We start from the raw sequence: 21,072 nt of genomic DNA, 5'->3' as shown, positions 1-21,072 counted from the left end.
GTCAAATACCTGTATTTTTGGTCAGGTTTTTAAAGAATGAGCATGTCAATTCTTTGCTGCAGATTTGCTGCATTTTTTCATTGATACAACCAATTTTGTAGAAAAAAAGCAGCAAATCCGCACCAAAACTGCAGCAAAAACGCCTCTAAAAAACGCGTGAAAAACGCACCAAAAAGGCAGATGACTCAAAGGAGATTTCCTGCCACAAGATCAGGTTTTGGTCAAGAAACAAACTTCCCAAAAAAGCCCTGTGTGAACATAGCCTAATGGTACATTGTGTTTGCTAACTATGTGAGAAGGCTAGTAGATGTTTAGAAATCCTTGAAAACCCTTGTGCAAGTATGTTAGCACAGCTGAAAACAGTTTTGCTGATTAGAGAAGCTATAAAACTGACCGTCCTTTGAGCTAGTTGAGAATCTGGAGCATTACATTTGTTGGTTCCATTAAACTCTCAAAATGGCCAGAAAAAGAGAACTTTCATGTGAAACTCGACAGTTTATTCTTGTTCTTAGAAATTAAGGATATTCCATGTGAGAAATTGCCAAGAAACTGAAGATTTCCTACAATGGTGTGTACTACTCCCTTCAGAGGAGAGCACAAACAGGCTCTAACCAGAGTAGAAAGAAGTGGGAGGCCGCGCTGCACAACTGAGCAACAAGACAAGTACATTAGAGTCTCTAGTTTGAGAAATCGACTATTCACAGGTCCTCAACTGTCAGCTTCATTAAACAGTACCCGCAAAATGCCAGTGTCAACGTCTACAATGAAGAGGCAACTCCTGGATGATGGCCTTCAGGGCAGAGTGGCAAAGAAAAAGCCATATCCGAGACTAGCTAATAAAAGGAAAAGATTAATATGGGCAAAAGAACACAGACATTGGACAGAAGAAGAGCGGAAGAAAGTGTTATGGACAGACGAATCGAAGTTTGAGGTGTTTAGATCACACAGAAGAACATTTGTGAGACGCAGAACTATTGAACAGATGCTGGAAGAGTACCTGACGCCATCGGTCAAGCATGGTGGAGGTAGTGTGATGGTCTGGGGTTGCTTTGGTGCTGGTAAAGTGGGAGATTTGTACAAGGTAAAAGGGATTTTGAATAAGGACGGCTATCACTCCTTTGCAATGACATGCCATACCCTGTGGACAGCGCTTGATTGGAGCCAATTTCACCCTACAACAGGACAATGACCCAAAGCACACCTCCAAATTATGCATGAACTATTTAGGGAAGAAGCAGGCAGCTGGTATTCTATCTGTAATGGAGTGGCCAGCCCAGTCACCAGATCTCAACCCTATTGAGCTGTTGTGGGAGCAGCTTGACCGTATGGTACACAAAAAGTGCCCATCAAGCCAATCCAACTTGTGGGAGGGGCTTCTGGATGCATGGGGTGAAATATCTCCAGATTACCTCCGCAAATTAACAGCTAGAATGCCAAAGGTCTGCAAAGCTGGAATTGCTGCAAAGGAGCATTTTGTGCCGAAAGCAAAGTTTGAAGGAGAAAATTATTATTTCAAGTAAAAATCATTATTTCTAACCTAGTCAATGTCTGGATTATATTTTCAATTCATTATGCAACTCATTTGATAAATAAAAGTATGATTTTTCATGGAAAAACTTTTGAACTGTAGAGTATCTAGAATCTTGTAGAAAACGTCTGGTACTAAAGTCCCCAGTAATAAAAAGAAACCACTATGACTAAATAAGACAGTACAAAGTTTAATAAGACAAAAACAAAGGCCATTCAAAATATGGATGGCCGAGAATATAGAAATACAGTGCCTTGCGAAAGTATTCACCCCCTTGGATTTTTACGTATTTTGTTACATTACAACCTGTGTTTAAATATTTTTGCAATCTGATTTGTGTGTAATGTTTCAGCACTAAATAGTCTTAATAGGGGAAGTGAAGTGAGAAAAACATAGGCAAAAATTAAATTGATGCAATCAAATAAATATTGCCACGTACATATGTATTCACCCCTTTTGCTATGAAGCTCCTAAAAAATTCTGGTGCAAGCCATTACCTTCATAAGTTACATGATTATGTAACTTAAGTGATCCGTGGTCTGTCAGTATATACACACATTTTCTGAAAGGCCACAGAAGGAGCACCACTAACCCAACAACACCATGAAGTCCAAGGAGATTTTCAAACAAATCAGAGACAAAGTTATTGAGAAGTACAAGTCAGCATTGGATTCTTAAAAAAATCCCAATCTTTGATAATCCCCCGGAGCACCATCAAATCCCTTACTATCAAATGGAGAGAACATGGTACTACAATAATCCTACCAAGAGAGGGGCGCCCACCAATACTCTCAGCCCTGGCGAGGAAGGAATCAGAGCGGCAGCACAGAGGCCAAAGGTAATCCTGAAGAAGCTGTTGAGTTCCCATGCAGATACTGGAGTATCTGTCCATACAACCACATTTTGCCATACACTCCGTAGAGCTGGGTGTTATGGAAGAGTGGCCAGAAAAAATCTTTATCTACAACCAAAACTTGGAAGGCTCGTTTTGATTTTGCCTAAAGACTTATGGGAAACTTCCCCAATGTCTGAAGGAAGGTGCTGTAGTTAGATGATACCAAAATTGAACTTTTTGGCCTCCAAGGTAAATGCTATGACTGGCGCTAAGTCAACACAGCTCATCACCCCAAGAGCATCATCCCCACAGTGAAACATGGTGGTGGCAGCATCATGCTGTGGGGATGTTTTCCTCTGCGAGGACAGTTCCAAGTCAAGAGGAAGATGTATGGTGCGAAATACAGGGAGACTCTTGAGCAAAACCTGTGTTCAGTCTGTCAGTGATTAGAGGCTAGTACGGAGGTTCACTTTCCAACAAGAAAATTACTCAAAGCATACTGCTAAGGCGACACTCGAGTGGTTTAACCCCATCACGACATAGACCATACCGGTAAGTCTAAGGTCATGTTTGTCTCTTCAATTGTGAGCTCACATGGCGAGCCCACATCTTTCCCCGCATATGTGGGCTAATTTGATCAGCCAACATGTACAGCTAACAGGAGCGGGTGGATCGCAGATATTTTATTACAGAATTTAGTAATTTCTTTAGATGGGAATTTCAAATCCTCAGGTTAAACCATTGGCTTGCATAGTTTCATTGCTCCACTTATAGTATGCACAACGTCTTTTAAACTCAGGTGAATTTTCAGATATTTTCAAGCAGTATACTTCAGGAATGTCTATCAAGTTTTACCCAGACACATCTTTTACCTCATTTTTCTTATTTTTGGCACTGGTGGGTTTGCTACATTTTTGCGTTATTTTTTGCAATGTCTTTTTTTTTGCTGAAGTTTTCTAAAACAAAAAGCATTATAATGCATGGAATATTTACATGGATTTAGATACAGGACCATTAGGGATTTCAGTTTAGAAATCTGATCTTAAAATCTGCACCAAGCATGCCAAGTGTGAACCCAGTCTAAGGACTCCTTAGTTGTACTTTTTTTTTTTTTTAAGCAGAGCAAGGAGGTAGCATGTAAAACAAACAAAAAAAGGTCATAATTTTTTTTCAGGCACCCTTGAGTTGCATTTTTTGATGTGATCCAAAAAAACTGTACCAAATATAAAGAAAAATAAAACAAACAGACTCTGCTCTCCGTGGTGCTGATGTCTCCAGGTCTGCTGTCTCCAGCCACCGCTGTCTCCCCTCTGCTGTTATTTTTGGGTCGCGGTGAATATTCTTGAGCATAATTAGCCGGCCTGGAAGCAGGAGAAAGCAGCAGCCAGAGACAGCATCGCTGAAGACAGGTGAGTATAAAAATAATTTTATTTTAAAGATGTTTTCTCTGGTATGTGTCCCACGGATGACACCACTGTCCGCGATGCCAAAGAAAAACAGACTTGTCTACTTTCGGAACAAACGGTCACGCGTGTGCGCCATATATAAACACGGTCAATGAGAAATCACTGATGTGTAAGCAGACCCATTAATTTTAATGGGTCTGTGTATGTCCATGATTCCGGTACTTGTAATACCAGCAACATACGTACCAGAATCACTGACGTGTGAAGGGGACCTTACAAGCATATTGTTAGGCATATCTTCCATGGATCTGTAATGTGGACACATAGTGAACTAGAATTCTATCAGTATTGGATCCAATATTTTGCACAAAATTTGAAAGAATTGGTATTATTTTACTTTGGCCAAAAACTGATCCAATATAAACAGAATACTGATGGAGAACTGATGCATCCATATTTTAATGCAAATCAAAAAAGGTCTGTGGAGCCTCTGTTAGGAGTCTCAACACAGAAAATAGCCAGATATCCCTCCAGGAAGGGCCTAGCCAAGAGTGGCTCTTTTTAGGAGACCACCATAACCACCATATTAAGTGGCCCTTATAGTCAATATCCAGCTCTTGACGAGTTTAAAGATATGACAAGGGAAATACAAAGGCCAGGTATCCATCCACAGACAGCTGTTTTGGGGTATTGCCCTTCATCAGTGTGGAGTAGGATTCTGGCTAGGTGGGAGCAATTCCTAGTAGACCAGCAAGACAAAACAATCACTGGTTGCTAGGTCCTTCCCGGAGGGATATCTGGCTATTTTCTGTGTTGAGACTCCTAACAGAGGCTCCATGGACCTTTTTTGATTTGCAAACTTCCCAGGGGGCAATGCACCTAGGATTTCACTGTGTTGAGCGCCTTTGCTGGCTGCCGGCAGTGTTTTCTCTGGCTGGTCTCCCCCAGATCAGTGATTGCTTTGTCTTGCATCCATATTTTAAGCACTCTCCATGTCGTTTAATGAGTGTTTCATCTGTAAAACAAATAAATGGACATTCAAATTTTTTAAAAGTAGATGTAAAAAAAGAACATCCATGTGACTTGTGCTATTGGTTTACATTGTCGCTGTATTTCAATCCACAGAAAAACTAATAAAATGTAGACTACAGATATGTGATTCTGATCTTTCAGTATGGCATATTTGTAGCTTACAGCCAACATCTGGAACGCTGGAAGAAAACTACAGGAATAACATCTCAATACATAAAGGCTTTTTTCTCTTAAATATTTTTACAAATTTGTTTAACCCCTTAACGACCGCGGGCCGTAAAATTACGTCCTAGCGGTCATAATGTTACTGCCCGCGGTCTGCTGGCAGCAGCATGCTGCGATCGGCGCACATCTCAGCTGATTTTCACAGCTGAGATGTGTGCCTGCTAGGCACGAGCAGAATCGTTATCTGCTCGTGCCGTTTAACCCCTGTAATGGCGCTGTCAATGTGTGACAGCGCCATTATAAACGCGATCGCGGTAAACTTTTACTTACCGCCCGATACCGGAAGTCACGTGACATGATCACGTGACTTCCGATGGTTGTCATGGTAGCACAGGGTCATGTGATGACTCCTGTGCTAGACATGAACTACTTTCACTTTCGCTTTCCACGGAGGCCAGGGAAGCAGGAAGTGCACGTATCTTCTGTTTACAGCTGTGTAGCTGTGATCAGCAGATAGTGCAGAGCAATCGGATTGCTGATCGCAATAGTCCCCTAGGGGGACTAGTAAAATAAAAAAAAAAGTAAAAAATAAAAGTTTTAAAAAATTAAAAAAAAAAACAAAAAAACATAAAAGTTCAAAGCACCCCCTTTCGCCCCATTGAAAATGAAAGGGTTAAAAAAATAAAAAATATACACACATTTGGTATCGCCGCGTTCAGAAACGCCCGATCTATCAAAATATAAAATCAATTAATCTGATCAGTAAACAGCGTAGTGGAAAAAAAATTCCAAACACCAAAATGACGTTTTTTTGTCGCCACAACTTTTGCGCAAAATGCAATAACAGGCGATCAAAACGTAGCATCTGTGCAAAAATGGTACCGTTAAAAACGTCAGCTCGAGTCACAAAAAATAAGCCTTCACTGAGCCATAGATCCCGAAAAATGAGAACACTACGGGTCATGGAATATGGCGTAAAACGTGCGCCACTTTTTTCAGACAAACTTCCGAATTTTTTTTAACCCCTTATATAAAAGTAAACCTATACATGTTTGGTGTCTACGAACTCGCACTGACCTGAGGCATCACACCCACACATCAGTTTTACCATACAGTGAACACAGTGAATAAAATATCTCAAAAACAATAGTGCTATCGCACTTTTTTTGCAATTTTTCTGCATTTGGAATTTTTTTTGCCATTTTCCAGTACACTATATGGTAAAACCTATGGTTTCATTGAAAATTACAGCTCATTTCGCAAAAAATGAGCCCTGACATGACCATATTGACTGAAATATAAAAAAGTTACGTCTCTTAGAAAAAGAATGGCGAAAAAAAAAAACAGAAAGCGAAAAATCGGCCGGTCGTGAAGGGGTTAAATCTGTTAGTGAGCCCTTCTCTTTTGCCAAAATAATCCATCCACCTCCCAGGTGTGGCATATCAAGATGCTGATTAGACAGCATGATTATTGCACAGGTGTGCCTTAGGCTGGCCACAATACAAGGCCACTCTAAAATGTGCAATCTGACTGGGGAGTCAGAAAACCAGTAAATATCTGGTGTGACCACTATTTGCCACTCGCAGTACAACACGTTTCCTTCATATAGAGTTGATCAGGTGGTGATTGTGGCCTGTGGAGTGTTGGTCCACTCCTCAAAGGCTGCAAAGTTGCTGGATATTGGCAGGAACTTGAACACTTTGTTGTATATGCCGATCCAGAGTATCCCAAACACGCTGTATGAGTGACATGTCCGGTGAGTATGCTGAGCATGCAAGAACTGGGATGTTTTCACCTTCCAGGAATTGTGTACAGATCCTTGCAGCCTGGGCCGTGTATTATCATGCTGTAACATGAGGTGATGGCCGTGGATGAATGGCACAACAATGGGCCTCAGGATCTCATCATGGTGGGTCTGCATTTAGAATGGCATCAGTAGAACACACCGGTGTTCATTGTCCATAACATACACTTGCCCGTACCACATCCCCACCGCCACTATAGGCCACTCAATTCACAACACTGACATCAACAAACGGCTCAGCCACACAACACCATACACACAGTCTGCCATCTGCCCTGTACAGTGAAAACCGGGATTCATCCATAAAGAGAAAATCTCTCTATTGTGCCAAATGCCATTGAATGTGAGCATTTGCCCACTCAAGTCAGTCATGATGAGGAACTGCCGTCATGTGGAGACGCTGGTGAGGACGACGAGCATGAAGATGAGCTTCCCTGAGACGGTTTCTGACAGTTTGTGCAGAAATTCTTTGGTTATGCAAACGGATTGTTACAGCAGTCATCCAGGGGTCTGGTCTCAGATGATCTTGGCGGTAAAGATGCTGTCACCCAGGGTTTTTTACAAACATCAAGTACTGTCATGGCAGCGTTGGGATCTGTTCAGACTACAAATTCTGACACTTCGCCTGATAACTTCTGTAATGTCTGTGATCAGAACAGGCAGACTTGGGTGTCGACCAACCGATTGGGAGTTCACAGGCAGGCTAGGAAGTGTTAATCTCTGCTTGTCTGCTTGTTAGTCTCCTTTGATCACATGTTGTGCGACAGCCAATCACAGCTACTCCCCTCCTATAAATGCTGGCTAGATCCTTCCTTCTATGCCAGCTATAGTTTATCTAAGCTGGTCTGGTGGGGTATTGTGATCCAAACTAACTGGTTGTTGTAGTACTTGTGGCTGTGTGCGGTTGTGGAGTTAACCCTTTTTGTCTTTTTGTTGCTACCTTCCTGCTCTTGCTTTTCTCCTGAGTCTCTCATTGTTTGTTTCTGCGAGTTTGCAGTCTGTCAGAGTTTTGGTGTTCCCCTCTCTGTGTTTATCTGTGTTTGCACTCCTGCCCCTTCCTTTTCTGGTGGGAGGGGAATCAGATTAGTCTTGGTCAGAAGCAAAGCCAGGCATGAGACTTAGGCATCTCCTCCATTAGGAGTAACACTGAGGTTAAGAATAGCTTAGGAACCTCCAGCGTGAGGTACAGCATAGGATCCCCTGTCCCTCGCTATCCCACAGTCACATAGTAACTGTTGCTAGATGTTGAGGTCCAGGGCTGGTGTTCTTACACCTGGTTTGCGGTTTTGAGAGCAGTTATATGTTATGGCAAATTCTCTGAAACGCATTTGGAGACAGCTTATGGTAGAGAAATTAAAATTCAATTCACAGGGAACAGCTCTGGTGGACATTCCTGTATTCAGCATGCAAATTGCACGCTCCCTCAAAAACTGTGACGTGTGGCATTGTGCTGTGCAATAAAACTACACATTTTAGAGTGGCCTTGTATTGTGGCCAGCCTAAGGCACACCTGTGTAATAATCATGCTCTGTAATCAGCATCTTGATATCACCTGTGCGGTGTATGAATTATCTCGGCAAAGGAGAAGTGCTCACTAACACAGATTTAGACAAATTTGTGAATGATATTTGAGAGAAAAAGGGCTTTTGTGTAAATAGAAAAAGTCTTAGATCTTTGAGTTCAGCTCATGAAAAATGAGAGGAAAAACAAAAAGTGTTGTGTTTATAATTTTGTTCAGTTTGAAGTTTGTCCATAGAGGTCTATATGTACGAGAACCACACATGGTTTGTCACCTAATATTTATGAAAATTAACCTTTTAAACAATAAATTTCCATTGGAGAAAGGTGAGGATGTGTATGGTGTGCGGGGGGACAGGTAAGGATGTGTATGGTGTGTGTGGGGGGGACAGGTGAGTATGTGTATGGTGTGTGGGAGGACAGGTGAGGATGTGTATGGTGTGTGGGAGGACAGGTGAGGATGTGTATGGTGTGTGGGAGGACAGGTGAGGATGTGTATGGTGTGTGGGGGGGGACAGGTGAGGATGTGTATGGTGTGTGGGGGGGGACAGGTGAGGATGTGTATGGTGTGTGGGGGGGGGCAGGTGAGGATGTGTATGGTGTGTGGGGGGGACAGGTGAGGATGTGTATGGTGTGTGGGGGGGACAGGTGAGGATGTGTATGGTGTGTGTGGGGGGGCAGGTGAGGATGTGTATGGTGTGGGGAGGACAGGTGAGGATGTGTATGGTGTGTGTGGGGGACAGGTGAGGCAGTATGTTGTGTAGGGGAGTGGAGGCTCTGCACAGTAGTGGTGTGCACAGGTGAGGATGTGTATGGTGTGTGTGGGGGGGACATGTGAGGATGTGTATGGTGTGTGGGGGGGACAGGTGAGGATGTGTATGGTGTGTGTGGGGGGGCAGGTGAGGATGTGTATGGTGGGGGGGGGGACAGGTGAGGATGTGTATGGTGTGGGGGGGACAGGTGAGGCAGTATGTTGTGTAGGGGAGTGGAGGCTCTGCACAGTAGTGGTGTGCACAGGTGAGGATGTGTACGGTGTGTGTGGGGGGGACAGGTGAGGATGTGTATAGTGTGGGGGGGGGCAGGTGAGGATGTGTATGGTGTGTGGGGGGACAGGTAAGGATGTGTATGGTGTGTGTGTGGGACAGGTGAGGATGTGTATGGTGTGGTGTGCACATGTGAGGATGTGTATGGTGTGTGTGGGGGGGACAGGTGAGGATGTGTATGGTGTGTGTGGGGGGGCAGGTGAGGATGTGTATGGTGTGGGGGGGGGGACAGGTGAGGATGTGTATGGTGTGTGGGGGGGGGGACAGGTGAGGATGTGTATGGTGTGGTGTGCACAGGTGAGGATGTGTATGGTGTGTGTGGGGGGGACAGGTGAGGATGTGGATGGTGTGTGGTGGGGACAGGTGAGGATGTGGATGGTGTGTGGGGGGGACAGGTGAGGATGTGGATGGTGTGTTGGGGGGACAGGTGAGGATGTGTATGATGTGTGTGGGGGGGCAGGTGAGGATGTGTATGGTGTGGGGGGGGGACAGGTGAGGATGTGTATGGTGTGGGGGGGGGACAGGTGAGGATGTGTATGGTGTGTGTGGGGGGACAGGTGAGGATGTGTATGGTGTGGGGGGGGGGGACAGGTGAGGATGTGTATGGTGTGTGTGGGGGGGCAGGTGAGGATGTGTATGGTGTGGGGGGGGGGACAGGTGAGGCAGTACGTTGTGTAGGGGAGTGGAGGCTCTGCACAGTAGTGGTGTGCACAGGTGAGGATGTGTATGGTGTGGTGTGCACAGGTGAGGATGTGTATGGTGTGTGTGGGGGGGACAGGTGAGGATGTGTATGGTGTGTGTGGGGGGGCAGGTGAGGATGTGTATGGTGTGGGGGGGGCAGGTGAGGATGTGTATGGTGTGTGTGGGGGGACAGGTGAGGATGTGTATGGTGTGTGGGGGGGGGAGAGGTGAGGCAGTACGTTGTGTAGGGGAGTGGAGGCTCTGCACAGTAGTGGTGTGCACAGGTGAGGAGGTGTATGTTGTGTAGGGGGGACAGGTGAGGAGGTGTATGTTGTGTAGGGGGGACAGGTGAGGATGTGTATGGTGTGGGGGGGAACAGGTGAGGATGTGTATGGTGTGGGGGGGACAGGTGAGGATGTGTATGGTGTGGGGGGGACAGGTGAGGATGTGTATGGTGTGGGGGGGGGACAGGTGAGGCAGTATGTTGTGTAGGGGAGTGGAGGCTCTGCACAGTAGTGGTGTGCACAGGTGAGGATGTGTACGGTGTGTGTGGGGGGGACAGGTGAGGATGTGTATAGTGTGGGGGGGGGCAGGTGAGGATGTGTATAGTGTGGGGGGGGGCAGGTGAGGATGTGTATGGTGTGTGGGGGGACAGGTAAGGATGTGTATGGTGTGTGTGTGGGACAGGTGAGGATGTGTATGGTGTGGTGTGCACATGTGAGGATGTGTATGGTGTGTGTGGGGGGGACAGGTGAGGATGTGTATGGTGTGTGTGGGGGGGCAGGTGAGGATGTGTATGGTGTGGGGGGGGGGACAGGTGAGGATGTGTATGGTGTGTGGGGGGGGGACAGGTGAGGATGTGTATGGTGTGGTGTGCACAGGTGAGGATGTGTATGGTGTGTGTGGGGGGGACAGGTGAGGATGTGGATGGTGTGTGGTGGGGACAGGTGAGGATGTGGATGGTGTGTGGGGGGGACAGGTGAGGATGTGGATGGTGTGTTGGGGGGACAGGTGAGGATGTGTATGATGTGTGTGGGGGGGCAGGTGAGGATGTGTATGGTGTGGGGGGGGACAGGTGAGGATGTGTATGGTGTGGGGGGGGACAGGTGAGGATGTGTATGGTGTGTGTGGGGGGGCAGGTGAGGATGTGTATGGTGTGGGGGGGGGGGGACAGGTGAGGCAGTACGTTGTGTAGGGGAGTGGAGGCTCTGCACAGTAGTGGTGTGCACAGGTGAGGATGTGTATGGTGTGGTGTGCACAGGTGAGGATGTGTATGGTGTGTGTGGGGGGGACAGGTGAGGATGTGTATGGTGTGTGTGGGGGGGCAGGTGAGGATGTGTATGGTGTGGGGGGGGGGGGCAGGTGAGGATGTGTATGGTGTGTGTGGGGGGACAGGTGAGGATGTGTATGGTGTGTGGGGGGGGACAGGTGAGGCAGTACGTTGTGTAGGGGAGTGGAGGCTCTGCACAGTAGTGGTGTGCACAGGTGAGGAGGTGTATGTTGTGTAGGGGGGACAGGTGAGGAGGTGTATGTTGTGTAGGGGGGACAGGTGAGGATGTGTATGGTGTGGGGGGGACAGGTGAGGATGTGTATAGTGTGGAGGGGGGGCAGGTGAGGATGTGTATGGTGTGTGGGGGAACAGGTGAGGATGTGTATGGTGTGGGGGGGACAGGTGAGGATGTGTATGGTGTGGGGGGGACAGGTGAGGATGTGTATGGTGTGGGGGGGGACAGGTGAGGCAGTATGTTGTGTAGGGGAGTGGAGGCTCTGCACAGTAGTGGTGTGCACAGGTGAGGATGTGTACGGTGTGTGTGGGGGGGACAGGTGAGGATGTGTATAGTGTGGGGGGGGGGCAGGTGAGGATGTGTATGGTGTGTGGGGGGACAGGTAAGGATGTGTATGGTGTGTGTGTGGGACAGGTGAGGATGTGTATGGTGTGGTGTGCACATGTGAGGATGTGTATGGTGTGTGTGGGGGGGGACAGGTGAGGATGTGTATGGTGTGTGTGGGGGGGCAGGTGAGGATGTGTATGGTGTGGGGGGGGGACAGGTGAGGATGTGTATGGTGTGTGGGGGGGGGGGACAGGTGAGGATGTGTATGGTGTGGTGTGCACAGGTGAGGATGTGTATGGTGTGTGTGGGGGGGACAGGTGAGGATGTGGATGGTGTGTGGTGGGGACAGGTGAGGATGTGGATGGTGTGTGGGGGGGACAGGTGAGGATGTGGATGGTGTGTTGGGGGGACAGGTGAGGATGTGTATGATGTGTGTGGGGGGGCAGGTGAGGATGTGTATGGTGTGGGGGGGACAGGTGAGGATGTGTATGGTGTGGGGGGGGACAGGTGAGGATGTGTATGGTGTGTGTGGGGGGGCAGGTGAGGATGTGTATGGTGTGGGGGGGGGACAGGTGAGGCAGTACGTTGTGTAGGGGAGTGGAGGCTCTGCACAGTAGTGGTGTGCACAGGTGAGGATGTGTATGGTGTGTGTGGGGGGGACAGGTGAGGATGTGTATGGTGTGTGTGGGGGGGCAGGTGAGGATGTGTATGGTGTGTGGGGGGGCAGGTGAGGATGTGTATGGTGTGTGTGGGGGGACAGGTGAGGATGTGTATGGTGTGTGGGGGGGGGGACAGGTGAGGCAGTACGTTGTGTAGGGGAGTGGAGGCTCTGCACAGTAGTGGTGTGCACAGGTGAGGAGGTGTATGTTGTGTAGGGGGGACAGGTGAGGAGGTGTATGTTGTGTAGGGGGACAGGTGAGGATGTGTATGGTGTGGGGGGGACAGGTGAGGATGTGTATAGTGTGGAGGGGGGGCAGGTGAGGATGTGTATGGTGTGTGGGGGAACAGGTGAGGATGTGTATGGTGTGGGGGGGGACAGGTGAGGATGTGTATGGTGTGGGGGGGGACAGGTGAGGATGTGTATGGTGTGGGGGGGGGGGACAGGTGAGGCAGTACGTTGTGTAGGGGAGTGGAGGCTCTGCACAGTGGTGGTGTGCACAGGTGAGGATGTGTATGGTGTGTGTGGGGGGGACAGGTGAGGATGTGTATGGTGTGTGGGGAGGACAGGTGAGGATGTGTATGGTGTGTGGGGGGGACAGGTGAGGATGTGTATGGTGTGTGGGGGGGCAGGTGAGGATGTGTATGGTGTGGGGGGGGACAGGTGAGGATGTGTATGGTGTGGGGGGGGACAGGTGAGGATGTGTATGGTGTGGGGGGGGGGACAGGTGAGGCAGTACGTTGTGTAGGGGAGTGGAGGCTCTGCACAGTAGTGGTGTGCACAGGTGAGGATGTGTATGGTGTGGTGTGCACAGGTGAGGATGTGTATGGTGTGTGTGGGGGGGGACAGGTGAGGATGTGTATGGTGTGTGTGGGGGGGCAGGTGAGGATGTGTATGGTGTGGGGGGGGGGGGCAGGTGAGGATGTGTATGGTGTGTGTGGGGGGACAGGTGAGGATGTGTATGGTGTGTGGGGGGGGACAGGTGAGGCAGTACGTTGTGTAGGGGAGTGGAGGCTCTGCACAGTAGTGGTGTGCACAGGTGAGGAGGTGTATGTTGTGTAGGGGGGACAGGTGAGGAGGTGTATGTTGTGTAGGGGGGACAGGTGAGGATGTGTATGGTGTGGGGGGGACAGGTGAGGATGTGTATAGTGTGGAGGGGGGGCAGGTGAGGATGTGTATGGTGTGTGGGGGAACAGGTGAGGATGTGTATGGTGTGGGGGGGACAGGTGAGGATGTGTATGGTGTGGGGGGGACAGGTGAGGATGTGTATGGTGTGGGGGGGGACAGGTGAGGCAGTATGTTGTGTAGGGGAGTGGAGGCTCTGCACAGTAGTGGTGTGCACAGGTGAGGATGTGTACGGTGTGTGTGGGGGGGACAGGTGAGGATGTGTATAGTGTGGGGGGGGGGCAGGTGAGGATGTGTATGGTGTGTGGGGGGACAGGTAAGGATGTGTATGGTGTGTGTGTGGGAGAGGTGAGGATGTGTATGGTGTGGTGTGCACATGTGAGGATGTGTATGGTGTGTGTGGGGGGGACAGGTGAGGATGTGTATGGTGTGTGTGGGGGGGCAGGTGAGGATGTGTATGGTGTGGGGGGGGACAGGTGAGGATGTGTATGGTGTGTGGGGGGGGGGGACAGGTGAGGATGTGTATGGTGTGGTGTGCACAGGTGAGGATGTGTATGGTGTGTGTGGGGGGGACAGGTGAGGATGTGGATGGTGTGTGGTGGGGACAGGTGAGGATGTGGATGGTGTGTGGGGGGGACAGGTGAGGATGTGGATGGTGTGTTGGGGGGACAGGTGAGGATGTGTATGATGTGTGTGGGGGGGCAGGTGAGGATGTGTATGGTGTGGGGGGGACAGGTGAGGATGTGTATGGTGTGGGGGGGGACAGGTGAGGATGTGTATGGTGTGTGTGGGGGGGCAGGTGAGGATGTGTATGGTGTGGGGGGGGGGCAGGTGAGGCAGTACGTTGTGTAGGGGAGTGGAGGCTCTGCACAGTAGTGGTGTGCACAGGTGAGGATGTGTATGGTGTGTGTGGGGGGGACAGGTGAGGATGTGTATGGTGTGTGTGGGGGGGCAGGTGAGGATGTGTATGGTGTGTGGGGGGGCAGGTGAGGATGTGTATGGTGTGTGTGGGGGGACAGGTGAGGATGTGTATGGTGTGTGGGGGGGGGGACAGGTGAGGCAGTACGTTGTGTAGGGGAGTGGAGGCTCTGCACAGTAGTGGTGTGCACAGGTGAGGAGGTGTATGTTGTGTAGGGGGGACAGGTGAGGAGGTGTATGTTGTGTAGGGGGGACAGGTGAGGATGTGTATGGTGTGGGGGGGACAGGTGAGGATGTGTATAGTGTGGAGGGGGGGCAGGTGAGGATGTGTATGGTGTGTGGGGGAACAGGTGAGGATGTGTATGGTGTGGGGGGGGACAGGTGAGGATGTGTATGGTGTGGGGGGGGACAGGTGAGGATGTGTATGGTGTGTGGGGGAACAGGTGAGGATGTGTATGGTGTGGGGGGGGGGACAGGTGAGGCAGTACGTTGTGTAGGGGAGTGGAGGCTCTGCACAGTGGTGGTGTGCACAGGTGAACCCCTGTATGATGTGCACTATGATGATGATCTTGTGGTGATAATCGTGCTCAGGTATAGCGGTGACCCTGGGGCTCCGGGGAGCAGAGGACCAGGCGGCTCCCTCCTGAGCTGCCCCTTCTGGGAGTGAGGCTGACACTTGCTGGCAGGCGTGGGCAGGCACTGTGGTGCTGTCCCTCCCCCGTGTGGGCGGCTGCCGCTGGAGGCAGGTGGGATCCGCTCTGTGTCGCGGCTCCGAGTCCACGATCACTTCCTACACACTTCCTACGGGAGAGGATCGCTCAGCAGCCGGCGGCTCCCGACCAGCGGCGCACGGAGGCATGCTAGCGGACTGCAGGCTCTAGCGCCCCGGTCCAGACTGCCGGAGCTCCGCCGCTGTCATCTCTGCGTCCGCCGGCTGCAGCCCCGTGAGGAATAGCAGCTGATGCGAGAGCTCCTGATCCCCGGAGAGCACACCGTCCGCCCGCGTGTGAGAGGCAGCAGCCCGGCACAGCACCATGGGGTGAGTGACTGCCCCTCCGACCACCAGGATGCCCCCTGTATACCACGTATCACCTGTGCCCCTGCAGCGCGGTGCAGCACACAACTTTCCACTACCGTAACTGACAGCTCCATTATAATAGTCTGCACAGTTACCAGCAGGTATAATGACCGGCTCTGCTATATCACATCGCTGTATAATGACCGGCTCTGCTATATCACATCGCTGTATAATGACCGGCTCTGCTATATGACATCGCTGTATAATGACCGGCTCTGCTATATGACATCGCTGTATAATGACCGGCTCTGCTATATCACATCGCTGTATAATGACCGGCTCTGCTATATCACATCGCTGTATAATGACCGGCTCTGCTATATGACATCGCTGTATAATGACCGGCTCTGCTATATCACATCGCTGTATAATGACCGGCTCTGCTATATCACATCGCTGTATAATGACCGGCTCTGCTATATCACATCGCTGTATAATGACCGGCTCTGCTATATCACATCGCTGTATAATGACCGGCTCTGCTATATGACATCGCTGTATAATGACCGGCTCTGCTATATCACATCGCTGTATAATGACCGGCTCTGCTATATCACATCGCTGTATAATGACCGGCTCTGCTATATCACATCGCTGTATAATGACCGGCTCTGCTATATCACATCGCTGTATAATGACCGGCTCTGCTATATCACATCGCTGTATAATGACCGGCTCTGCTATATCACATCGCTGTATAATGACCGGCTCTGCTATATGACATCGCTGTATAATGACCGGCTCTGCTATATCACATCGCTGTATAATGACCGGCTCTGCTATATCACATCGCTGTATAATGACATCGCTGTATAATGACTGGCTCTGCTATATCACATCGCTGTATAATGACCGGCTCTGCTATATCACATCGCTGTATAATGACCGGCTCTGCTATATCACATCGCTGTATAATGACCGGCTCTGCTATATCACATCGCTGTATAATGACCGGCTCTGCTATATCACATCGCTGTATAATGACCGGCTCTGCTATATCACATCGCTGTATAATGACCGGCTCTGCTATATCACATCGCTGTATAATGACCGGCTCTGCTATAGCACATCGCTGTATAATGACCGGCTCTGCTATAGCACATCGCTGTATAATGACCGGCTCTGCTATTATAGCGCATCGCTGTATAATGACCGGCTCTGCTATTATAGCGCATCGCTGTATAATGACCGGCTCTGCTATTATAGCGCATCGCTGTATAATGACCGGCTCTGCTATTATAGCGCATCGCTGTATAATGACCGGCTCTGCTATTATAGCGCATCGCTGTATAATGACCGGCTCTGCTATTATAGCGCATCGCTGTATAATGACCGGCTCTGCTATTATAGCGCATCGCTGTATAATGACCGGCTCTGCTATTATAGCGCATCACTGTATAATGACCGGCTCTGCTATTATAGCGCATCGCTGTATAATGACCGACTCTGCTATTATAGCACATCGCTGTATAATGACCGGCTCTGCTATTATAGCGCATCGCTGTATAATGACCGGCTCTGCTATTATAGCGCATCGCTGTACAATGACCGGCTCGGCTATTATAGCACATCGCTGTATAATGACCGGCTCTGCTATTATAGCACATCCCTGTATAATGACCGGCTCTGCTATTATAGCACATCGCTGTATAATGACCGGCTCTGCTATTATAGCACATCGCTGTATAATGACCGGCTCTGCTATTATAGCACATCGCTGTATAATGACCGGCTCTGCTATTATAGCACATCGCTGTATAATGACCGGCTCTGCTATTATAGCGCATCGCTGTATAATGACCGGCTCGGCTATTATAGCACATCGCTGTATAATGACCGGCTCTGCTATTATAGCACATCGCTGTATAATGCCGTCACAAATAGGCCCCTGCACAACACCGTTCCCTCACAGGTGACATCAGCCAACCTTAAAACCCTAGTCACCCCCCTGGGGGCTGGATGGAAACATCGGTTGGAAGACGCCCACCAAGGAGTCTAGACAGCCCGGGGCGGGAAAGTAGGACAGATTCTGTTAGAGTTCAAGTTGGAGAGGAGTGTAGGCTGGAGCTGTGTGCAGCTCCAGCAGAGACGAATACCCCAAATTGAACGGCGCCAGGGTAGGAGCCCTGGTGTCATTGGCTGGGAGGCAGACGGCGGTCTCCGTCTGCAGGAGCCGGGAAGACGGCTCAGTGGAACCGAGGTGGACTGGGACAGGTTAGTGGCCCGCCGGTACTGACCCGGGGAACAGACTCGGAAACCGGAGCACACAAGGGGGTACTCGGACCCTGAAGTCGGGACCAGAAGCGACTGGAACCGGTTAATTTACCGATTGAGGCCAGAACTAGAGGTCTTGTCCCACCTAAAGTCCCTATTAGAAGAAAAAAGCCCACCGAGGGGCTTGTCATATATGGTCCGGCCATCAATATAATAGGGGATTCAAAACCAGCTGCATGAACCGGTCGCTAGCCAGAATTTATACAAGTACAGAGTGTAAAAAAGTACATGAAGAGGAATGCAATCAGAAGATAGAGGGGACAGGAATTGGAAGTAAATGTAGTAAAGGACAGAATGGGACTAGATTAGATGAGGGCGGTGAGGTGATAGGCTAGTCTGAAGAAATGTGTTTCTTAAAGGTGTGGATGTTGGGAATTAATCAATTTGTTCTTGGTAGAGTGTTCCATAGCGTTGGCGCAGCTCGTGAGAAATCTTGAAGACGAGAGTGGGAGGTTCGAATTATTGAGAATGTCAGTCTTAGGTCATTAGCAGAGCGGAGGGCATGGGTGGGGTGATGGACAGAGATGAGGGAGAAGATGTAGGGTGGTGCGGAACCGTGGAGAGCTTTGTGGGCGAGTAAAAAAATGTATATTGAACTCTGTAGCAGGCAACCAGTGCAATGACTGGCACAGAGCACAAGCATCGGTGAAGTGGTTGGAGAGGAAAATGATCCTGGCTGCGGCATTGAGGATGGGAGACCACTTGCTAGAGAATTACAGTAATTCAGGCGAGACTGAATAAGGTCTTGTGTTTTACCATGTACACTATATGGTACAGCTGACTTTTATGAGAAGGTTATTCTGGTCAGTATGAGTACGCCAATACCAAACATAGTTTTTTTTTTATTTTGGTGGGGGGAAAAAAAATTATGACATTTGTAAAAAAAAAAAAAAAATGTGTTGCCATTTTTACTGATACCATTACGGGGCTGATAGGATGTTTTAATCTCCTCGTATCACATCTTATTGCAATGTTGTGCAAAAAAGCGTAATTCTAGTTTGTTTTGAGTATTTTCTTGTTCTGCCGCTAAGTGACCAGACTAATTAAGGCTGCTTTCACACTACGTCTTTTTAACATGTGTCCTGAACGTTTTTTTAACGCAGAAACGGATCCAGTGCAAATGCGTTTTCATTGCAATGCATTTGCAATGGACTCGCGTTAACATGCGTTCACCTGCGTTTGCGTGCGTTATAGTGAGGATCCAGCGACTTGCAGTTTTTTAACATCTTTTTGAGCTGCGTCCAACTTCTGCAAATTGCTGGATCCTGACTAAGCAGCATGCAAACGCATGTGAACGCTGGCATGCTGATAGGCAGGATCCTGCTTGCTCTAATGAGCATGCCCAGAAGCCAGCCTCCGTGATCAGTCTATCTCTCTCCTCCATCTGTCTCTCTCCCCCTCTCTCTCCTCCCTCTCTCTCTGTCTCTCCCCCTCCCTCTCCTCCACCTGAGAGCTGCGGACACTCGTAACCAAGGTAAATATCGGGTAACCACTTATCTTAGTTACCCGATGTTTACGTTGGTAACGTGTGCAGGGAGCCCGGCTCCTAGCAGCTGCAGACGCTTGTAACCAAAGTAAATATCGGGTATCCAAGCAAGTATACCCGATGTTTACCTTGGTTACGAGCCTCGCAGCTGTCAGATGCCGGCTCCCAGTCTGGCACGTTTAGTTCCCCTCACTCCCGATCACATGACTCCAATGCCCACCCCTAAACATCCAGTGACAGGATCCTGCAAAATAAGACATGCGTTTGCATGCATTTTTTGCTGTAAAAGCAGGATCCGCTTTTGCAGCAAAAAACCGTTCAGGACGCATGTTAAAAAGACGTAGTGTGAAAGCAGCCTAACTTTATATTTTGATAGACTGGACTTTTACAAGCACAGCGATAACAAATGTGTTGGGTTTTTTTTGTCTTTCTTTCCTTTCCCAACATTTATTATCCTTTAAGCTCCTGCTGTAGACCCTGGCGGTCCTCGGCAATTGCCCAGTTTGCCCCCACTCCTCCCCAACATTGGCCTCGAGTCTATGGGAAGAAACACAACAATTTTTCCAGATTTAACCAGTGCCCACATCAGAATTGTACGTTCTGCCTTTTGTACCATAGAATTTGGTTACATGTTAATCTATATTATGGGCACCAGTAGCCTGTGGTGTGTGGTCACTTGAAATAGACGTATACATGCTGTTCAATGCAACTTCCAGTTTTGAAAAATCTTGCCCCCTGTAGATGGACATAAATGACACACATCATTGGTGATGCCTCTCGGGAGATGACGTCTTTTAATCTTGGGGCATCAATAAGATTCTCTCTAGTTACACATCAGTAGGTGATGCTAGCAGCTGCCAGGAGTCTGTCGCTTGTCTCTATTTTTTTTAGAAATGCCAAGAGCACTAATTTAAAGATGGCAACAGATCTTGATAAACCACATATTGAGATGACACTTGGCACCATTGCTTCAGCTGGACACAAGACTGACCGTGGTAAATTATAAGGTTATTTGTTTTGGTTCTGAGCTGGAGGATAAAGACACTAAACGCATGTTCACACTGCATCTTTTTCCACCATTTTTACTTTCTTTTTTTTTTTTTAGCAACTCTGCTTATAAAAATACCAGAAAATCGCTCAAACAATACTCAAAAGAACTGTCTTATTTGTGTCAATGGAAAAATGGCTTTCTGATCATATTCACAGCGTCTTTTAAAAGCTTCTGGCTTTCAAAGATGCCAAGCATTTAAAATATAAGATGTGCCGTTCTTCAGGTGTTTTCCACTAGGAAGTCCTTACAAACCATGCAATAGATGAGTGCATTACTCTGCAATCTTCAGCCGTCCTATAGAGATGAATGTTTTTGGGATCAATGAAGGTCCCAGCAGTCAGACCCTTAGGGGTACTTTACAGGTTACAACATCGCTACCACTATATCGTCGGGGGCACGTCGTTAGTGACGCACATCCGGCGCTGGTAGCGTCATCGCAACGTGTAAATCCTAGATGGAACAATGAACGAGCACAGAGGCTTACAATATCGCTGATCTGTGTAACGTCGTTCATTTCCATAATGTCGGGTCGACCGCAGGTAGGATGTTGTTTGTCGTTCCTGCAGCACCACACATCGCTGTGTGTAAACCCGCAGGAGCGACAAACATCTCCTTACCTGCGTCCCGACGGCAATGTG

General features: G+C 48.7%; 1 protein-coding gene across 1 annotated transcript in view; it reads left to right on the top strand.

Annotated features, from left to right (window-relative positions):
• Positions 1–15,280: 15,280 nt before the first annotated feature.
• Positions 15,281–21,072, top strand: part of HOMER2 (homer scaffold protein 2) — a 321,735-nt gene continuing 315,943 nt past the window's right edge. Inside the window, exon 1 of the mRNA XM_075345844.1 lies at positions 15,281–15,584. Within this exon, the coding sequence (XP_075201959.1) occupies positions 15,580–15,584 (5 nt within the window). The 5' untranslated portion in view covers positions 15,281–15,579. The remainder of the gene's footprint in view (positions 15,585–21,072) is intronic.

This window comes from Anomaloglossus baeobatrachus, chromosome 4, assembly GCF_048569485.1.
Source record: "Anomaloglossus baeobatrachus isolate aAnoBae1 chromosome 4, aAnoBae1.hap1, whole genome shotgun sequence".
NCBI classification, from domain to species: Eukaryota; Metazoa; Chordata; class Amphibia; order Anura; family Aromobatidae; genus Anomaloglossus; species Anomaloglossus baeobatrachus.
Note: the sequence above shows the minus strand (reverse complement) of the source record. Positions and strands in the feature narration are given on the sequence as shown.